The 17491-nt window shown below is 32.6% G+C and overlaps 2 protein-coding genes and 1 long non-coding RNA gene across 4 annotated transcripts; 2 read left to right on the top strand and 1 right to left on the bottom strand.

The window, feature by feature from the left end:
* Positions 1–3432: 3432 nt before the first annotated feature.
* LOC146930710 (tropinone reductase homolog At5g06060-like) lies at positions 3433–7946 on the bottom strand. 2 transcript variants are annotated; one of them, XM_085702179.1, is made up of 5 exons: positions 7601–7946; positions 7292–7499; positions 6369–6585; positions 6190–6296; positions 3433–3797 (listed from the first exon to the last, which is right to left on the bottom strand). In XM_085702179.1, the coding sequence occupies exons 1-5, from the start codon at positions 7834–7836 to the stop codon at positions 3609–3611; spliced, it is 957 nt and encodes a 318-aa protein (XP_085558305.1). In that variant the 5' UTR covers positions 7837–7946; the 3' UTR covers positions 3433–3608. The 2 variants fall into 2 exon arrangements, with proteins under 2 accessions (XP_085558305.1, XP_085558306.1); XM_085702180.1 differs by having other exon boundaries at positions 6444–6585; positions 7601–7844.
* Positions 3652–8110, top strand: LOC146930709 (uncharacterized). The gene is made up of 4 exons (XR_015006454.1): positions 3652–3810; positions 6169–6277; positions 6390–7806; positions 7941–8110. It is a non-coding gene; the product is annotated as an uncharacterized LOC146930709 (long non-coding RNA).
* Positions 8111–15617: 7507 nt separating this feature from the next.
* LOC146930708 (uncharacterized) lies at positions 15618–16496 on the top strand. Its single transcript, XM_085702184.1, has one exon. It carries the CDS (start codon positions 15757–15759, stop codon positions 16291–16293), a length of 537 nt encoding a protein of 178 aa, XP_085558310.1. The 5' UTR covers positions 15618–15756; the 3' UTR covers positions 16294–16496.
* Positions 16497–17491: the final 995 nt, after the last annotated feature.

Raw genomic sequence — 17491 nt, 5'->3', positions numbered from 1 at the left:
AGCGGTTGAAGAAAAGAAGTGCCTGCTAAACCATGATGCAAAAGATTATGAGCAATAGAATCTCTAGCCTTCAATGAATTAACTGATCTCAAACTAACTTCAGGAACCATTTCATCATCAACAATATCAACCATAAGTTCAGGATCCATTTTCTCACCTTTCATCTCACAAATGTTATGCAAAACACAACAAGCACCAAGTACAACAGGCAAATCTTGTAGCTTAACTTCAGTCCTTTTCTGCAAACAAGACCACCTACCTTTCAATCTAGCAAATGCATCTTTAGCAACTTTTTGTATCTCACCAATCTTCTCATTGAAACCATGTCGTGTCCAAGTAAGATTTTGTTGAGTATAAGGTACTAAAACCCAATCCATTAAAGGATACCCTGAACTACCAACAATCCAAACACCTTTGAGAAGTCCTCCATTATTAACCCTTTGAAAAAGTGCTGATTTTTCTAACACTTGATCATCAGGCATTGAACCAGGCCAACTAATACAGTCTAAGATTTTTCTATTTTCTTTTTCCTTTTTTTTTAATTTCATCCAATTTAAAAAAGCCAAAAAAGCCTGCAAGATTTAAATAAATAAATAAATATCCACGTGGCACCAAACATAAGGGGTTTGGGTGCCACGTCAGCGTTGACCAAGGCAAAAATGGATCAGGGGCCAAAACTGCCAAAGAATCAATACTTAGGGGGCTGTTTTGTATTTAAATTAGTTAAGGGGCTGTAACCGCAACTTTTGCAAAGATAGGGGGTCAAAAGTGCAATTAAGCCATTTATATATGCATGGGAGTAAAGTTCAGAGTTTGAATGTAGACTACGTAACCAAGTAGAAGTTTTCGTGTGTTTTTTCTTGTTTGTTTGACTAACTACTTTTTTTTAGATGCATCCTCCTTGCCCAGTCCACAATATTAATGCCGTGTGTTTTGCATATTAGTTTTGTGGTCTTGCTAACTTGTTGTTGCCCAGTCCACAATATTAATGCCGTGTGTTTTGCATGTTAGTTTTGTGGTCTTGCTAACTTGTTGCATCGGTAAGAATCCATTAATAGAAACTTTGTCTTAAAAATATAAGTTTTTATTTTTGTCTCAACAATAATTACATTACTTTTTAATACAAATTTATTAATTTTAACACTTTAACCAAATGTTTCAAGGACACTTATTATCATTCTCCTTATTTTTGGAGTGTTGAGGTAAAATATATAGTTTCTTTATATATATAATTTTGAAAAATGATATTATAATATGTTTATGTATCATGTTGTTTAATTTTTAAAAATATCAAATATATATTACAATATATTTAATTATCTTTCAAAAAAATATATATATTTAAATATAGTTAGTCCAAACAAAATATTTTCCTTTAAGACACAAAATTTGACATCAACATTGTATATACTAAAAAAAATCATTGTATGTCCTCGTGAGCTTAACTCATTTGGTTGGACAATGCATAAAAATATGCAAGGTCCGGGGTTCAAACCCCGGCCACTACCAAAAAAAAAAGGGTTCAAACCCCGGCCACTACCAAAAAAAAAATATTGTATATATTTCTAATTTTTATATTATTTTTTTCTCTATCATAGCTTTCAACTTCATACACATCTAAATTTTCAACCGGCATTAGAAATTGTGTTTAAATAACACACCTCAAATTTGTTTCCACTGGAAAAAAATCATTGTCTAATTTTTATATTATTTTTTCTCTATCATAGCTTTCAACTTCATACACATCTAAATTTTCAACCGGCATTAGAAATTGTGTTTAAATAACACACCTCAAATTAGTTTCCACTGGAAAAAAATCATTGTATATATTTCTAATTTTTATATTATTTTTTCTCTATCATAGCTTTCAACTTCATACACATCTAAATTTTCAACCGGCATTAGAAATTGTGTTTAAATAACACACCTCAAATTTGTTTCCACTGGTGTTGTACTTCCTTCGATGTTTTTGATAAAATTGATATATTTAATTTTTGTTATAAAACAAATACATTAATTTTTGTTGATACATTTATCTTTTATAAAAAAGATCTAAAGTATAATCCATTGCATGTTTAGGTGTTGGTCAGACAAATCATACAATATACATTACATGTATCTTTGAAATTATGGAGAGATAAGATAGCGACCGAGAGAGACAATTATGCTAGACAAACTTATCATTACAAAAGGACTAGGTGTTAAATTTAAGTGGAGGTAGTTATGAAAAAAATGATTTTATTTTCTTAAAAAGATCAAAAAAAATGTTAGTCATTAGTTTATTATACATACAAGAATGATTAAATTATTCCCCTTAAAATTTTACGAAAATAAATTTTACAAATTTCACTATTGGAATGAATGTTTATCTTACATTGATCATCCATATAAAATTTGATACAAATTTAAATTCATTTGATATGGTACTGAGACACATCAAAATTAAAGTCTTATTTGCTTTTATTTGATCTCTCCCCATATTAAATTGTGTATATGTTAATTTTTTTTTTTAATAAATGTATATGTATATGTTAATGTTGTTTAATATGTAATGTATTATGTGACATAATATGAATATCTAAAAATGCAACAATAAAATTCTAATGAATCACTTGAAAAAAAAAAAAAATCCTAATGAACCTATCTGATCTAAAATAGATCAAGTCATATTTTTTAAGGAAATATTTGAAACCGACCCATATACAAAAAAATTATATTTTGAATGATTTCTTGCCTAAAAACCGAAGTGCAAATACCCCTATTGGGGATGATATACAACATCATTTGTTAGATGATAGTCAAAAATCTTACTTAGACCTCATAAACTTGACATCGAATTCTTTTTGTTGGTCTTAGACCTCTGATTCCTAGAGAAAACGAATTCTAATATGTATGATTGAGAAGTAAGTAAAATTTAGTCAATTATTGTTATATTCAAAATTCAAACTATGATTCTCCTAAAACATTTGTTAGTTCATTTACTGCATAAATTCAATCCCTTGATTGTTTATTTTACATTCTGGATGAGGGCAGTGCTATTGTTGTCAAAAGTTTTAAGAATATTGACAAGTAATTAAACAAATACTCCCTCCGGTCTTATTTACAAGAGAAAATTGACTTTTTAGATACATTGAATAATTTATGTATCTAGTCAAGAATTTAAACCAAATACATAAATTATTTAATGTATCTAAAAAATTAATTGTCTCTTGTAAATAGGACCGGAGAGAGTATTTCTTTTTAAGATTCATTGAAAAATTCATGGGATGGATTATTTGTATTTTTTGGGTGCAACATCTCAAATTATATAATCTAAACTGCATAGGACGCGAGAAATCAATAAGGTGAAAAAAGGAGTCAAAAAGAAATTGCGATAGCAGAATAGATGGACCTCCAAGGGATGCCAAAACCTTGCAAAGGCCTATGCAAGACTTTTAGGGACTCCAAGCTTCATTTAAAAAAAATGGAGAATAGGAAATTATTATTCATTTTGGCCACACTTAATTGTCATTTTATAACCATTTCTTTAGATTTGAACTCAGTCCCTCGGTCCTTTGTGTGATGAGGAAAATTAATAAAATACAAGGACTATATTTGAGATGCAGTTCTTAGATGTGTGTCGGGGAGAAACCATTGATGGACATACCTCCATCAACACATATAATCTGCCCAGTGATGTATGACGATGCTGGTAAGCAAAGAAAGGCGACAAGGGAAGACACTTCTGCTGGATCACCTAGGCGTCTTAGAGGAGTTCGAGAGTACACCTCTTCCAGATAGTCTTTGTTGCTCAGAACCTAAACCAAAAGGGTAAAATTCAGATAATGTTTTATTTCTGATTGTTGTGTTAGACTTTAGTGTTTCAGAGCATTGCGAAAGTTCTTGTAAGAATGAAATTCAAAATGAAATTTTCAAAATCAAATGCGGTGTTCTAAATCAAATGCAGGGAATGAAAGATTAATGACTATTGTTAGCATTTCTCAAATAGCTATTCTGCAGCACTAGCTTCAGATAAGGATAGTTACGTAGTGATCGAGGAAACACAAACGTTTGAGATGCATAATTTTTTATTTTGAATGGAAAATGCATAATTTATTTGATTTCTATGCCAAGAAAAGGCAATTTCTTGGTGTTAGAGGACTAGAAGCATGTCCAATGAATTGAGATGATTCTACGATGTAGATCATAATTCTGGATGGTTCAATTATGGGATTAGAGGCACCACAAATATGCAGTTTCTTGGTGTTAGGGAAATCGTATTGCGTCCAATGACTTGATAGAGATGATTTTATATTCTACATCGGAGTCCTGGATTATCCAACTATATGGGATCAGAAAAGTGTCTAACTCAATATTCTTGGGTATTTGGAAGACAGTCATGATCTATCATATCATGTCTTCCTTCTGAATGATTTGATCTTAATTTGTTTAGTCTAATAGAACTATGGGCTGTGCATTTTAATGCAGCCTTATCTATGAAATTTTGAGCACAAGCTTACTACAAAGAGTTTATGTTCCAAAGGACATGAGTCACAATAAATTGCTTGCGTTAGAAAAATAGATTAGGACTAGAACTAGCACATCATATCGATTAGCATTAGTTGTATTTATTAAATATGCTATTACAAACAGATGTAAGTGCGGTCTGACTTAGACACACAAATTGCAAACATATATGGTATTAGAGCATGTTCTGATTATATGACCAGTGCGGTTCATCGCAGCCGCTGCTGGCCACCACAAGAAAAAATTTCAAGTTTGCTGCTTTCTGATGAGACCCACGACCACAGACAATCGCGCCTTCTTCTGGCGATCACAGCCGCTGCTAGGTGTGGAGGCACATGACCAGTTTTCTGGCGACAAGGTCGCCGCGCCCCACCGGTCCTAGCACTGGCCATGTTTTGGAGATTCTAAATTTGATAACACAGTTTACCGTACAAACATCTCTGTCATGTACCATTTCCTCAACCAGTTGAAGTTTTTGCCTACTTCCATCCTGTTGTGCACATTCATCGTGCTTCATCCGGTTCTTCCACATCAAGTTGTCATTCAACCAGTTGTGCCTTCTCCACTGAGACCAGTTCCAGACAACCACCACAGCAACCTTCAAAATCCTCCGACAAACCCAACAATCTTTGCTATGTCACCTCAGGTTGCGCTACAACTTTCTAGCTGCAGCTACATCCCTGTCGTTTCTATTTCCTCTATATTAAATCTTTTAAGATTCTCACATTGAATGAGATATGGGCTGAGCATATGTTTATAAGTGTGAGCAATTTTCACCATACAAGTCGGTTTTGTAAGGGTTGAGTTAGGCCCAACCTAAATTCTATGATAGTATCAGAGCCTATTCAAGATCCATTAGGCCAGAGGCTATCAGGTCACCGCTATTGGGCCACTCGAGTCACACTCCAGATGTCCAGTCATGGGTGTGAGGGTGTGTGTTAAGAGTCCCACACTAAATGAGATATGGCCCTAAGTGAGGGCAATCCTCACCATACAAGTCGGTTTTGTAAGGGTTAAGTTAAACCCAACCCAAATTCTAAGAACATCCTCCCGTTATACGTTTAAAGCTAAGTAAGCTTTAACTTGAGGGGGTTGTTAGAATCAAATCCTAATATTTACAATTAGTATTAGAATTAGCATAATTTATTTATTCTATATGCTATTACTAATAGATGTGAGTGTCGTCTGATTTAGACACACAGATTATAAACATAATAGCTTGGTTATTAACTGTCACTAGACAATAGCTATGCTGCAATTTACCTAAGGTGGCTGGCACTTTAGCTGGAAGAGCTAAAGGAAATAGATTGATCGTATATATATGTCTAGGCTGGCATATCAAATCTGCTGTGTTGAAATAGAAAATTACAAAGGGAATGAAAGACTTGTATGAAAATTTAGAAGTTGTATTTGTCCTTGCAATTTCAAAGCTGTTTTAATGTGGATTTTTTTTTTTTTTCATGCACTCAAATACAACAACCAAAGCCTTTCTGTCAATGAGTGGAATTATTATATAGATCTGTCGGCATTACAATGTCCTATCATGACTCATGCACTCATGCTTAATGGCATACTTTTTTATGCACACAACCAATTATTAAAACAAGTAACAAAATTACGATACCATGTAGCTAATTCTTTTGTTTCTTCTAATGGTCACAGGATGGAGAAAAAGAAAATTACCTGCTCTACCATCGAAGTTCTGATGTACCAAGGTGCAACTGCATTACTCCTTATGTTGTCTTTTGCCCATTCACAAGCTAGATTTCTCGTAAGTTGATTGATTGCCCCTACAAACCATAAACAACAAACAAATCTTCAAAATTTTATAAACTCATCACCTTACTGAATTCGTAGATTACCTTTTGTTGCTCCTTGAACAGACATTGACTTCAGTGAGACAAAACCAGAAACAGAAGATACAAAGACAACACTACCCACTCCTGATGCTTTGAGAAGTGGATATGCAAGCTGGCACATATGAAAAGTGGATCCTAAATTGGTATCAATGAGTTTGGAAAACTCTGCAGCTGTGAAGTCTGTCATTGGCTTCCGAATGTTTGTCCCTACATTGTTTATCTACACATTAAATTAATAAGGTCGACACACACACACACACACACACACACTATCCAAAGTGAATATTAATGTAGTCTTAAAGTTCTAAATGACCCCCATTTACCATCATTCCAAAGGTCAAAACTACATTAGCGGTTAAAAAAAGAGTGAATAGTCATTTTTGATACTTGAATGTGTCAAACATTGTTACTATAGTCCTTGAATATATTAAACAAAGAAATCCCCGAATGTGTCTTTCCTAAGTGAGATTGATCCTCAAATGTGTCTTTCATTAGTTAACTTGATCCTCAAAGATCACTTCTATTAGTCAATTTTTTTTTTTTTTTGTAGATAGAGGAAATGACAATAGTTATTGGAAACTCACACACACAAGTGGAGCCGAGGATCGAATCCCGGTCTCGACATCGGAGTCGGACCTAGCGATTTCAACATTTTTACCAGTTGAGCTAGGACTTGTGGTTTTCTATTAGTTAGTTTAGTCCATGAAATTACTAACAGAAACTCAGAGACGTCTTTTGTAATTCAATACACTCAGGGAGGGACTATAACTGACACTGTCTCACACATTTAGGGTCCAAAACTACTATCTACTTAACAACAAAAATGCTAGTTTTGACCCTTCAAAGCAGGAAACAAAAAATGAAACAAAACACAAAAATTATGATTATGAACAAGAGAGAGAAAAATAAATTAAAAAGGAGCTTACAAGGATGTTGAGTTTCCCATTGAAGACAAAGGAAACATCCTCCATAAGCACTTCCCTCTGTTGTGGAACTGACACATCACAAACAGAACCAGTAACCTCAAAACCCAAATGATTCCATTCCTTCAAACACTTATTAAGATCATCTTCATTTCTAGCACATGTATGCACTTTAGCACCAAACCCCATCAATTCCTCCACAATGGCATACCTTTTCATACATTACACCATACAAAATACAAAATCACAAATTAACATCAAAAGGGTCAAAGAAAAAAGAAAGCATGAGCATTAAAGTTAGAAACTTTGTACCCAATTCCGCGAGTTCCACCTGTGACAAGAGCTGTCATACCGTTAAGAGACCATTTCTGGTTTGTTGGGGTGTGGGAATGTAACATGGTTTGGCTCCGAATTGGTTTTGCAAGGTTGAAAGAGATTGTTGTTGAAGAACCGGAACAATTGTTGTATGACTGCAGTGGGAGAGTAGCAGCACAGAGACAAGCTTGATGCATTTTGTGGTAATTACAGTCTAATCGTGATTTTTGCATTTATATTATCAAATGGATATTGATTTTTGACTTAAATTTATTTTTCTCCTTTTACTAAAAATGTGTTTTGATCCTTTATCTTTTTAAAAATATTCACAATTTAGGACAAGGAAAAATGGCGTCATCTTTTAGCAATCCAAGAAAGAAATGCAGAAAACGAAGGAAAAATGACATAAGCGTTTGAAGGAGATTTTGTTGTGATGTCTTTGAACAAAAATGATTTGTTGCGACGCCTTTGAAGAAGATTAAATTGCAGCAACACGTTTGATAAGTGGTGAGTCACGTGGGTTAGTTTCCAACTTTCTCTAACGTTTGAATAACATAAGGATAAACGTGAACTTTTTTTTAAAAGACAAAGGACTACAACATGTTAAAAATAAGATGAATGACCAAAATGTATTTTTGGTAAAAGATAAAAGAGCAAAAGTATATGTAAGCCTTGATTTTTCAATCAAAATTCAACCTTAAGGGGTGCATCATGTCTTAGATTTTTTTTCTCTCCAATTTTTTAGGTTAAATTCAACGGATATCATAAAATCAAATAGTATCCTCAAGTCAAAGCCTAATAAAGTTTAAATCATCTAAAACTAAAATGACAGGGGAAATGAAAGCTAATCTAAAAGTTTAAGGTTGTCCCAAAGGTTAAAAATCTAGTGTAGCTGATTTGTATGGGTTGTTTTCCCACAAGGGCTCATCTTAGTAGTAGGGGCGTATCATGACCATCAGAATGCATAATTTGTATTCATAATAACTATGAGGATATCACTCATACGTGCCTTGCTAGAGTGCCCGCAAGGGGTGCAAATATGGCGGGCATCAAACTTATGGAGGCTGCAATTTTTATGTTGTTGAACCGTTTTCATGAATCTCAAAGTGAATGATTTGCAACCATTTTGCGGAGTTTATGGAAAAGCATATGCTTGAAGCTTTGGCAACAAATTGATGTGACTAATACACAAATCTTGGAGCGGCAAGGTCCCATATGTTTAGAGCGGTTACTCTATTAATCGATTTAAAATGTAGTGAATGATTCCTAACTTTCATTCGTCGCGGAACGGTTTATAACTCCTAATAAGGGTATTTTTGAAAGTTTGAGGTCCTTGTGGACAATTAATAAGTGTCTATAAAACAATTTCTAGAGAATAAATCTTAAGACATCAACCACCAATCCAAACTATCATTTCAAAAAGATACATTAATTTGTTACCTACATTAATTTTTTACTTTGTAGACAATAGTATTTATATAGAACACCAATTTAGGCAATTGTTAACTTGAGTAAGCTACCAACAACAAATCCCTCCACCATTTAGAACTACTCAATCAATTAAACTTGATCTGAGTAAATGATTTAGATGACTTTATTTTCAGCAGTTGCAATGTATTAATTTATTGGCTTCTCTCTTTTGTGCTGAATTGAGCTGAAGATTTCTCTCATTTCCCAGGATTTATCCCCTGCATCTGATGCCTTTGAATGCTTATCATTAAACCAAATACACCAATCTTTGTTAGCATGTGTAACATATTTTATAATCCACAGCTCTAAAGTGCCACGTTCTTCTAATTTGCAATCATCTGCATCAACTTTGTATGACTAGTAGCTCCTCAATACGTCCAGCTAGCTGGCTTAATGGTAGTGGTTCCACGTGGAAAACATTCATGGCTACCTTGTTGTGTCATGTAACAGGTTGGTTCAACTGAGTTGTGTTCATCTACCAGCTAGCTGCAAAACCAATATGTACTACTCTTTGTTTCCTTTTGCATGTACATTGACTCCAAACTATAACTACCAAGTCAGCTTCAAATTCAATGCTTAGGACGGCTAAACTAGCTAGGAATCATGGTACAGTTAAGGTTGGACTTGGACAGATGATTATATTTATGAAAGTTGTCGATTGCAAACAATCTATTAAGACTAGCTATGTTGTTTGGCTTTTTCCATACTGAAAAAAAAAAAAAAAAGACTAGTAGCTATTATTTTATTTCAAACTTCATTTTACTTCCTTATTAATTAATTGATTTGTAAAGTGAGATTTTTTTTTTCCTTAATACATTTTAGATTTGATTAATAAATATATGGATGTATAAACCATGATATCATCTTGATCTAACTATTTCTTACAAAATCGATTTATAAAGGAAATTATGTTCGTATAAACTCATTTTGAACTTTTTTTTTTTTTAAATGTGGAACTTGATATCATTATATATATATATATATATATATATATATATATATATATATATATATATATATATATATATATATATATATCTAAATTAGTTTACACTACCAAAAAAATATATCTAAATATATATATATATATATATATATATATATATATATATTTCCATTAAAAAAAATAAGACAATTTCTATGGTACACTTGAAAATTTGAATGAACCGGTACACCTATATTTAAATTAATAGTTTTTTCTTTCAAAAATTAATAGTTAAATATGTTATTTTTTGTAGAAAAAATTATATATTCTATCATTTACAATTATAATAACTAAATACAATTATAATAACTAAATTTTATATGTCAAAAGTGTCGGTGAAGCAAAATTTAACATTTTTTTACATTTTTATTATTCATAATAGAGAATATTGATTATTTTTTACGATGAAATGTAAAAAAATTAGTATGATTTTTATGAACAACGAAATGATATTTTTTTCTTATGAAACGATATTTTCTAAAATATAAAAGTCGACAAATAGTTATTGATCACATAAAAATAATTGTTAATTTAGTGATTTATGAAACAAATGCACCAGTACACATTAATTTAAGGGTGTAAACTTTTTTTTTAAGGAATTTAAGGGTGTATAACCTAGAAATTCCCATTAAATAATATATTGGGTTTCTTATAATAATAATAATAATAATAATAATAATAATAATAATAATAATAATAATAATAATAATAACTTCTTCAAAAAAAAAAATAATAATAATAATACATTGGGTTCGCCTTTTAATTCATCAATACAAATGATTAAAAAAGTACAATGAAGATAAACGATCAAATATACGTAAGATGTGTTCACCAATTTTGTTTGTATAACTGATTAAATATTACTTCAAAGTATATGCATGCATGCATCACAGTAAACTTAGTTTTTCTTTTTCTCATAAAAAATCTCGCATAAACACGTCTAACTGCAAAGTTCTAATAAGAACAAGTGTATTAATGCACTAAAAAAGTTCTAATGAGGTTTGATGAATTAATACACTAAACTTATGATTCGGGACACGTATAAATAAAATATCCAAAGTTTTCTGACTATTTTATTAATCAAATGGTCAATGTATAAACGATAGCGTGATTCCTTAGATGACCTTTTCATCCTTAGAAACACCAATCCGACCGAAATACAAAAACACCACTATTTTAGCTTTCCCCGACAGCTCAGGATAATTTGCTCAAACATTTATCTTTTTCTGTTTTAACTTTCATATTCGTGATTCAATACACCACATATATAATTAGGGTTAAATTACACCATGGGTCCTTTAAGTTTGAGGTTTGTAACAGATTGGTCCTTTAAGTTATTTTGGTCACACATAAGTCCTTTAAGTTTGAGGTGTGTAACAGATTGGTCCTTTAAGTTATTTTGGTCACACATAAATCCTTTTAAGTTTGTAAACGTTTTCAATTTAGTCAATTCGTTAACCATAATGATGATATGTCAGAAGGACTAAATTGAAAACGTTTACAAACTTGAAGAACTTATGTGTGACCAAAATAACTTGAAGGACCAATTTGTTACAAACTTCAAACTTAAAGGACTTATGTGTAACAAAAATAACTTAAAGGACCAATCTGTTACAAACCTCAAACTTAAAGGACTCTTGGTGTAATTTTCCCTATAATTAGCGTCTCTAATAAGTTAATTATGTTCTTCTAGTAACATATTAAAAATCATTTGAACAAAATAGTAAGGGATCTATAAGAGATCTTAAGTTTGAAACAAACACCGAAAATGTATCAATGTTAAATCTCTTGAGAGAGAGCTTTGTCACTTACTGTTAAAGAGTCTCACGTTGGATAAAAAATGGTTTGAACGTGTTTATAAGTGGGGGTTATCATCACCTTACAAGCCGATTTTGTTGGCTGTGTTATGCTCAACCACGATTTTTAAGATGCTATCAAAACATCTCCAAGATCTATTGGGCCACATGCTATCAAGTTTCCGCAATCGAGTCACCACCACTTATGTCTACGAACCAAGCCCAATTGTGTTGGTCGTGAGGGGTGTGTTAAAGAGTCTCACATGTTCTGGGGGATCCAGCCTTGAGGAAATCTAATATGTTCTTAATTTTATTCGTATCAAATAAAGTCTTCTATGCATATTGTGTGGCTTGCTTGTGTTTGGAAAGAAAGGAATGACTGCCGTTTTCGACAAAAGGAGGAGACGATTGCACACTTGCTTGATAAGGTTAAATTATTATCTTTTTAGTGAATGAAAGAAAATAACTCAAGTTTAGCTTTTGATCTTAATTATTGGTGGATTAATCCTTTCATGTGTGTGGGGTTTGTTAACAATAAAGATAATCAGAGTAGAATAACAAAAAGACTAACAAAGACAATTAGGGTTTCATAGAATACCAATAATTTAAAATTACAAAAGGTTATTAGAGAATATATATATATATAATCTAATGAACTCTAAACTAACAGACCCAATAGCATATCCCTTTACTTTATTATCTAACACTTAGAGTGCTGCTTTTTACCCAAATGGTTTCACTCATTCCCAAAGTAAAAGTCCAAAATGCCCTTACGTACGTTAACTCACGCTGCGTGCTGTTATTAGCCCAGGCAGAACCTCATTCTGCCTCATTTTCAAACAACACACATTCAAATCTCAATTCTCTCTCAAATTACCCAACACCAAAATTCCTTCAACTTCAAATCAAACAACACTCCAACAACAAGAACAAGTAAGCTTTCACTTAAATTATGTTGGTATGATAGATTTTTTCACTTAATCTTGAATTGTTTAGGTTTAGTGTTTTGTTAAAATTTTAATTTTTTTGCAAGAAATGATAGAATGTTACATGCAAATGACTTATAGTGCTTAATTGTTATGATGTTTAGATGTTTGCATGATTATGTTAGATTTTTTACACTTGGATTAGATTTTTTTAGATTTAGGGTTTTTTTAATTTTTTTTTTTGGAAGATATGATACAATGTTACATGCAAATGAGTAATATTGCTTAATTATTGAGATGTTTGCATGTTTATGTTGTAGTTATCATTTTTAGGGTTTATGTATAATTTGGACTCCAAGTGTTTGATGAAATGTTTGAATGAGTTTTTATTGATTGTGTTTAATTTCTAATTGTGTAGATTTGAAGCAATGGTCGGGTGGATTGACGTTCATGCAGAATTCAACGGCGGAGAACCTCAGAGGTTGAAGGTTCGGTGCCTTGATGTAACGTTAAGAGGTCTCAAGGATCAACTGAATGAATTCAACCAAGCACTCAACCCCAGAGACACAAGGAGGGTGGAATACGTCCGGTATAAACGTCCAACGCTCGACGAGGGGAGGGTATCATTCACTTGGGTGGAGTTAAAGAACGACGAAAACGTGACGAGCATGTGTTGGGAGCACATCATGTTCCAGTGGATCGATATGCGGGTGACGTTGCTGAGATCAACTGAAGATATTATCAAGAGTCTGATTCCGCCAGAAAATCGTGATTAGGTAGGGAATGCACCTTCCAACTACAACAACTGTCTTACCTTTGAATGGGGTAATTCAAACTCGCCAAACGCCAGGTCCTCAGCATTCGCCCAACATTCATGTTTTTCCTTTGAAAAGATTAAATTCTTGTTAGGTTGGTTTAGATGAAGGTATTGAAGTGTCAAGGAATGAACCAATCAAACAACCAAATTGTGAGTACACTTGACTCACCAACTAAACAAACAAACTAATTGTGAGCATTATCTTTAACTCACCAAACAACTAGAACCAGATAAAACCAAGCGAAACCAAACCAAGACAAATTAAAGAACAAGCATGAACCAAAACAAACCAAACCAAATTCAAAACCCTACCCGAAATTGAAGAGACGAACAACCAAATAACCAACCTTGATCAAACCACCACGGACAAATAACCCACAAACAAAAAAACTACATCCTCAAACAAATAAACCAAGAACAAGAGCGATCCAAAGACAAAAACTCAACCAAAAAGAACACCCACACACATCCCAAAACATGACAAAACTATCTATATCAACCAACAACCAGAGCAAACCGAACAAACATTAACCAATGACGACAAGTATCAAAGAAACAAGGAAAGACCATGGTGAAAGAATAACTTGGATTCAGCTATTGATGAGTGATGCAATTATTTCAAAACATGCTCAAAACCATCCAAACAATATGCACACCGTGAATCTAAAAATCCAAAGAAATAATATCAATTAGTGGAATGTTGCAAATTATCATTTCGAAGCAAACATCATGTTCCCAGTTTCTCTAATTTGTTTCTACCAAGCAATTGACGGAAGGAAACATGCTTTTTCTTAAATCATAATTTTTTTCCTCGAACACATGACCAACAAAAATTCCAAAAGACCAACAGTAAAAATTAAACCAAATCAATCACACAACATTCCGTAATTTTTGGGAATTCAATAGCGGAAGTGACAAACAATTCAAGGAGGATTAAACCATGCCCTGTATATCATGTTAACAATGTAGATAATGAGAGAAAATAACAAAGAGACTAACAAAGACGGCTAAGGTTTCATAGAATACAAATAATTTAACACGTGATTATCTACTTAGCTGAGTTACTAACTCAGGTTTTCTGTATTTTTTTTGTTTTTCTTGTGTATCTTAATGTACTCGGATTTCTTCATGTGCGCTCTTTGTATTTGAGATAACCTTTTGTGGTAATATATATTTCATATTGGTCGGTTAAAAAAAAATTAGATGCCACGTTGATGAATTGAATATGTTATTTATTTTGAATGGTTTTAATAAATCATTCCAACATTTTTTTTTTAAAACTCGGTATCCGATCCAAGGACCGACTAATCCGAGGGGACCATCCAAACAACATGGACTTAGCCCACCGAAATTGGCATCAGAGGGAATCAAACCTGAGACCTTTGGAGGAGCAAACTCCAAGATCTCAAGCTAACCACTAGGCCAACCCCAAATGGGTTGAAATCATTCCAACATTATTTACTTTTTTAAACATGAAAGATCAACTTGATAGGAAAAGAAGGTAAATGACTTTTTCTATACTTAATTATGTTAAAGAATTTCTGGTGTAATTTATATATATATATATATATATATATATATATATATATATATATATATATATATATATATATATATATATTCATATGAAGTGAAAGCTCATTTAGAAGAGACAAATTCGGTGGAGAGAATACATTAACATACTGTATAAATTACACAAAAACATATTGTTTTTTTTTGAACAAACACAAAAACATATTGTTATCAACTATTATTATAATATCAATAAAATTTCTGATAATAACATTGTGTGTCCATGCGACAATATATCATTTGAAGCTAACGTAGGCAAAGAAGTACACGCCAAGAAGCAAAGAGACAAAATTTTGTTCTCAATACCATGACCCAGTTTTTCATCATTCCTTATAACTTATATTTTTGTCTTTTAATTTGTCTCAAGTACTCTAGGAAGTTGCATTCTCCTTTCATGCCATTCGTTTACAATAATATAAGGATGAAAAGCAGGCCTTAGCATGTGCCCCACTTCACATATATATAATTTCCCTATGTTGACCATCTAGCTATTAATTCCTATAACATAGTACTAGTACTATTACTTACTTCATCATTACATAATTATTATTACTTGAAAATTAAGTTGAAATTACTAATCTTTGAATATGGAGTCTGATCAACATGATAAAGGTGGTGATGATCAAGATGCAAAACAAGTGAACCTTAGATCTTATGAGTGTAATTTTTGCAAGAGAGGATTCTCTAATGCACAAGCTCTTGGTGGACACATGAATATCCATAGGAAAGACAAAGCAAAGCTCAAACAACAATCTTCAACAAATTACCAAACTCAATTACCATCTAATTTGGAGGGAAGTTCTAGTGAAGAGATCAACAAATTATTACCAAACTTGAATACTAATATTGTGTCTCAACAAGATCACCAACAAGCTCCTTCTAGAGGTGATGAAATTCTTGTAACTCAAGTGAGAACACAACTTCCACTTTTTGCTGAATCACCAACTAGAAATGAAACACAAATTAATATCCCACAAGGTCAAGTTCAAAGGGAAATTATTACTACACAAAAGGCTTTGTTATTACCTGCTCAAGATTCTTCATCGGAGTTAGACCTTGAACTAAGATTAGGGCCTGAGCCACATGATCCATCAAAGCCAACGGGTACCAGAAAATTCTTTTAATTAATGACTTCAATGCATAAATTTAATTATTTGATTGTACATGCCCAAGAAACTATTTTTTTTTCTTGTTGAAAATAATTCATTGTTTGATTATTTTGTTACGAGCATTCTTTTGTATTGTATTGTTAAATTGGATCGAAGTTTACTACTTTTAATTATTTTGTTTTGGGTGCAACAGTTTATATTTGAGATTTAAAGATGAATCACTTGTGTTTTTTGTTTGTATTAATTCAACACAAATCTATTATGTTCTTATTCGTATCAAATAAACCAAAGTTAGAACAGTGATTAGTAGTATTAATTGCCGTTGCATGTCATATAGAATAGGCTTTCAAAATCAATATGATGTGGCTGAGCAGTGAAGGCATATATGTACAATATAAACCTCAGAATGAGTGTTTTTTGTTTTCCACTATACATAAGATTTTGTTCTCGATTAGAACCAAGTGAACCAGCATTGCCTTGCCTTGTTGCCACAACCAATAAGTATCATTGAGACAGACAAGTATAAGGTAATTCACTTGCCTGTATCTTACGTTGGAAGTGGGTGGACTTCTAGCCCAGGGTAGACGTTGGGGGATCGGTGAGCCCTAGTTATTATTGGCTTTTCCACCCAAATCTTTTGTTTGTTTGTTTATGATTAAGAATCGAATTAAGAGTTTACAAAACTCACACATGTTGTACTTATTAATAATTTGAAATTTGAGAAATTTGAATCTACTTGGAATAATAAGACATGACCACAAGAAAGAAAGCAATTGTTAGGTTAGGTGTTTGCAACCAACATATGTTCAGGATTTTCTTTTAGCTATCACTATTGATGGATTAGGTCATATGTCATACAATTCTCAAGTGTCACCTCATGATGCCAAAAAATTTCCTATTGATGAGTTTTGTCCTGTTAGTCGTAAGGTGTACCTCGATAACTTTGGAGAGCACACAATACATTGTAAGGAGCTTCCAGGCTTCAAATACATGCATGAATTTATTAGAGGTGTCCTTTTTTTATATATCTTTAGGCGGGTAGGAGTATTTGTGAAGAAAGAGGTGCATGTAAACTTCAAAAGTTGTTACACAAATCAGATTGCTAGAACTTTGTGCTCAAAGAATTGAGGAAAAAATTTCAATGTTTCTTCCAGAGATGGAAAAAAATGTTGAAGGTGCTTTTTTGAGCAACAACAAAGGCAAAAGCCAAGGC

This window comes from Medicago sativa, chromosome 4 (genome assembly GCF_051527215.1).
Source record: "Medicago sativa cultivar Bolivia chromosome 4, Bolivia_mono, whole genome shotgun sequence".
In the NCBI taxonomy this organism is placed as follows: domain Eukaryota; kingdom Viridiplantae; phylum Streptophyta; class Magnoliopsida; order Fabales; family Fabaceae; genus Medicago; species Medicago sativa.
This window is presented reverse-complemented; position numbering and strand designations above follow the sequence as displayed.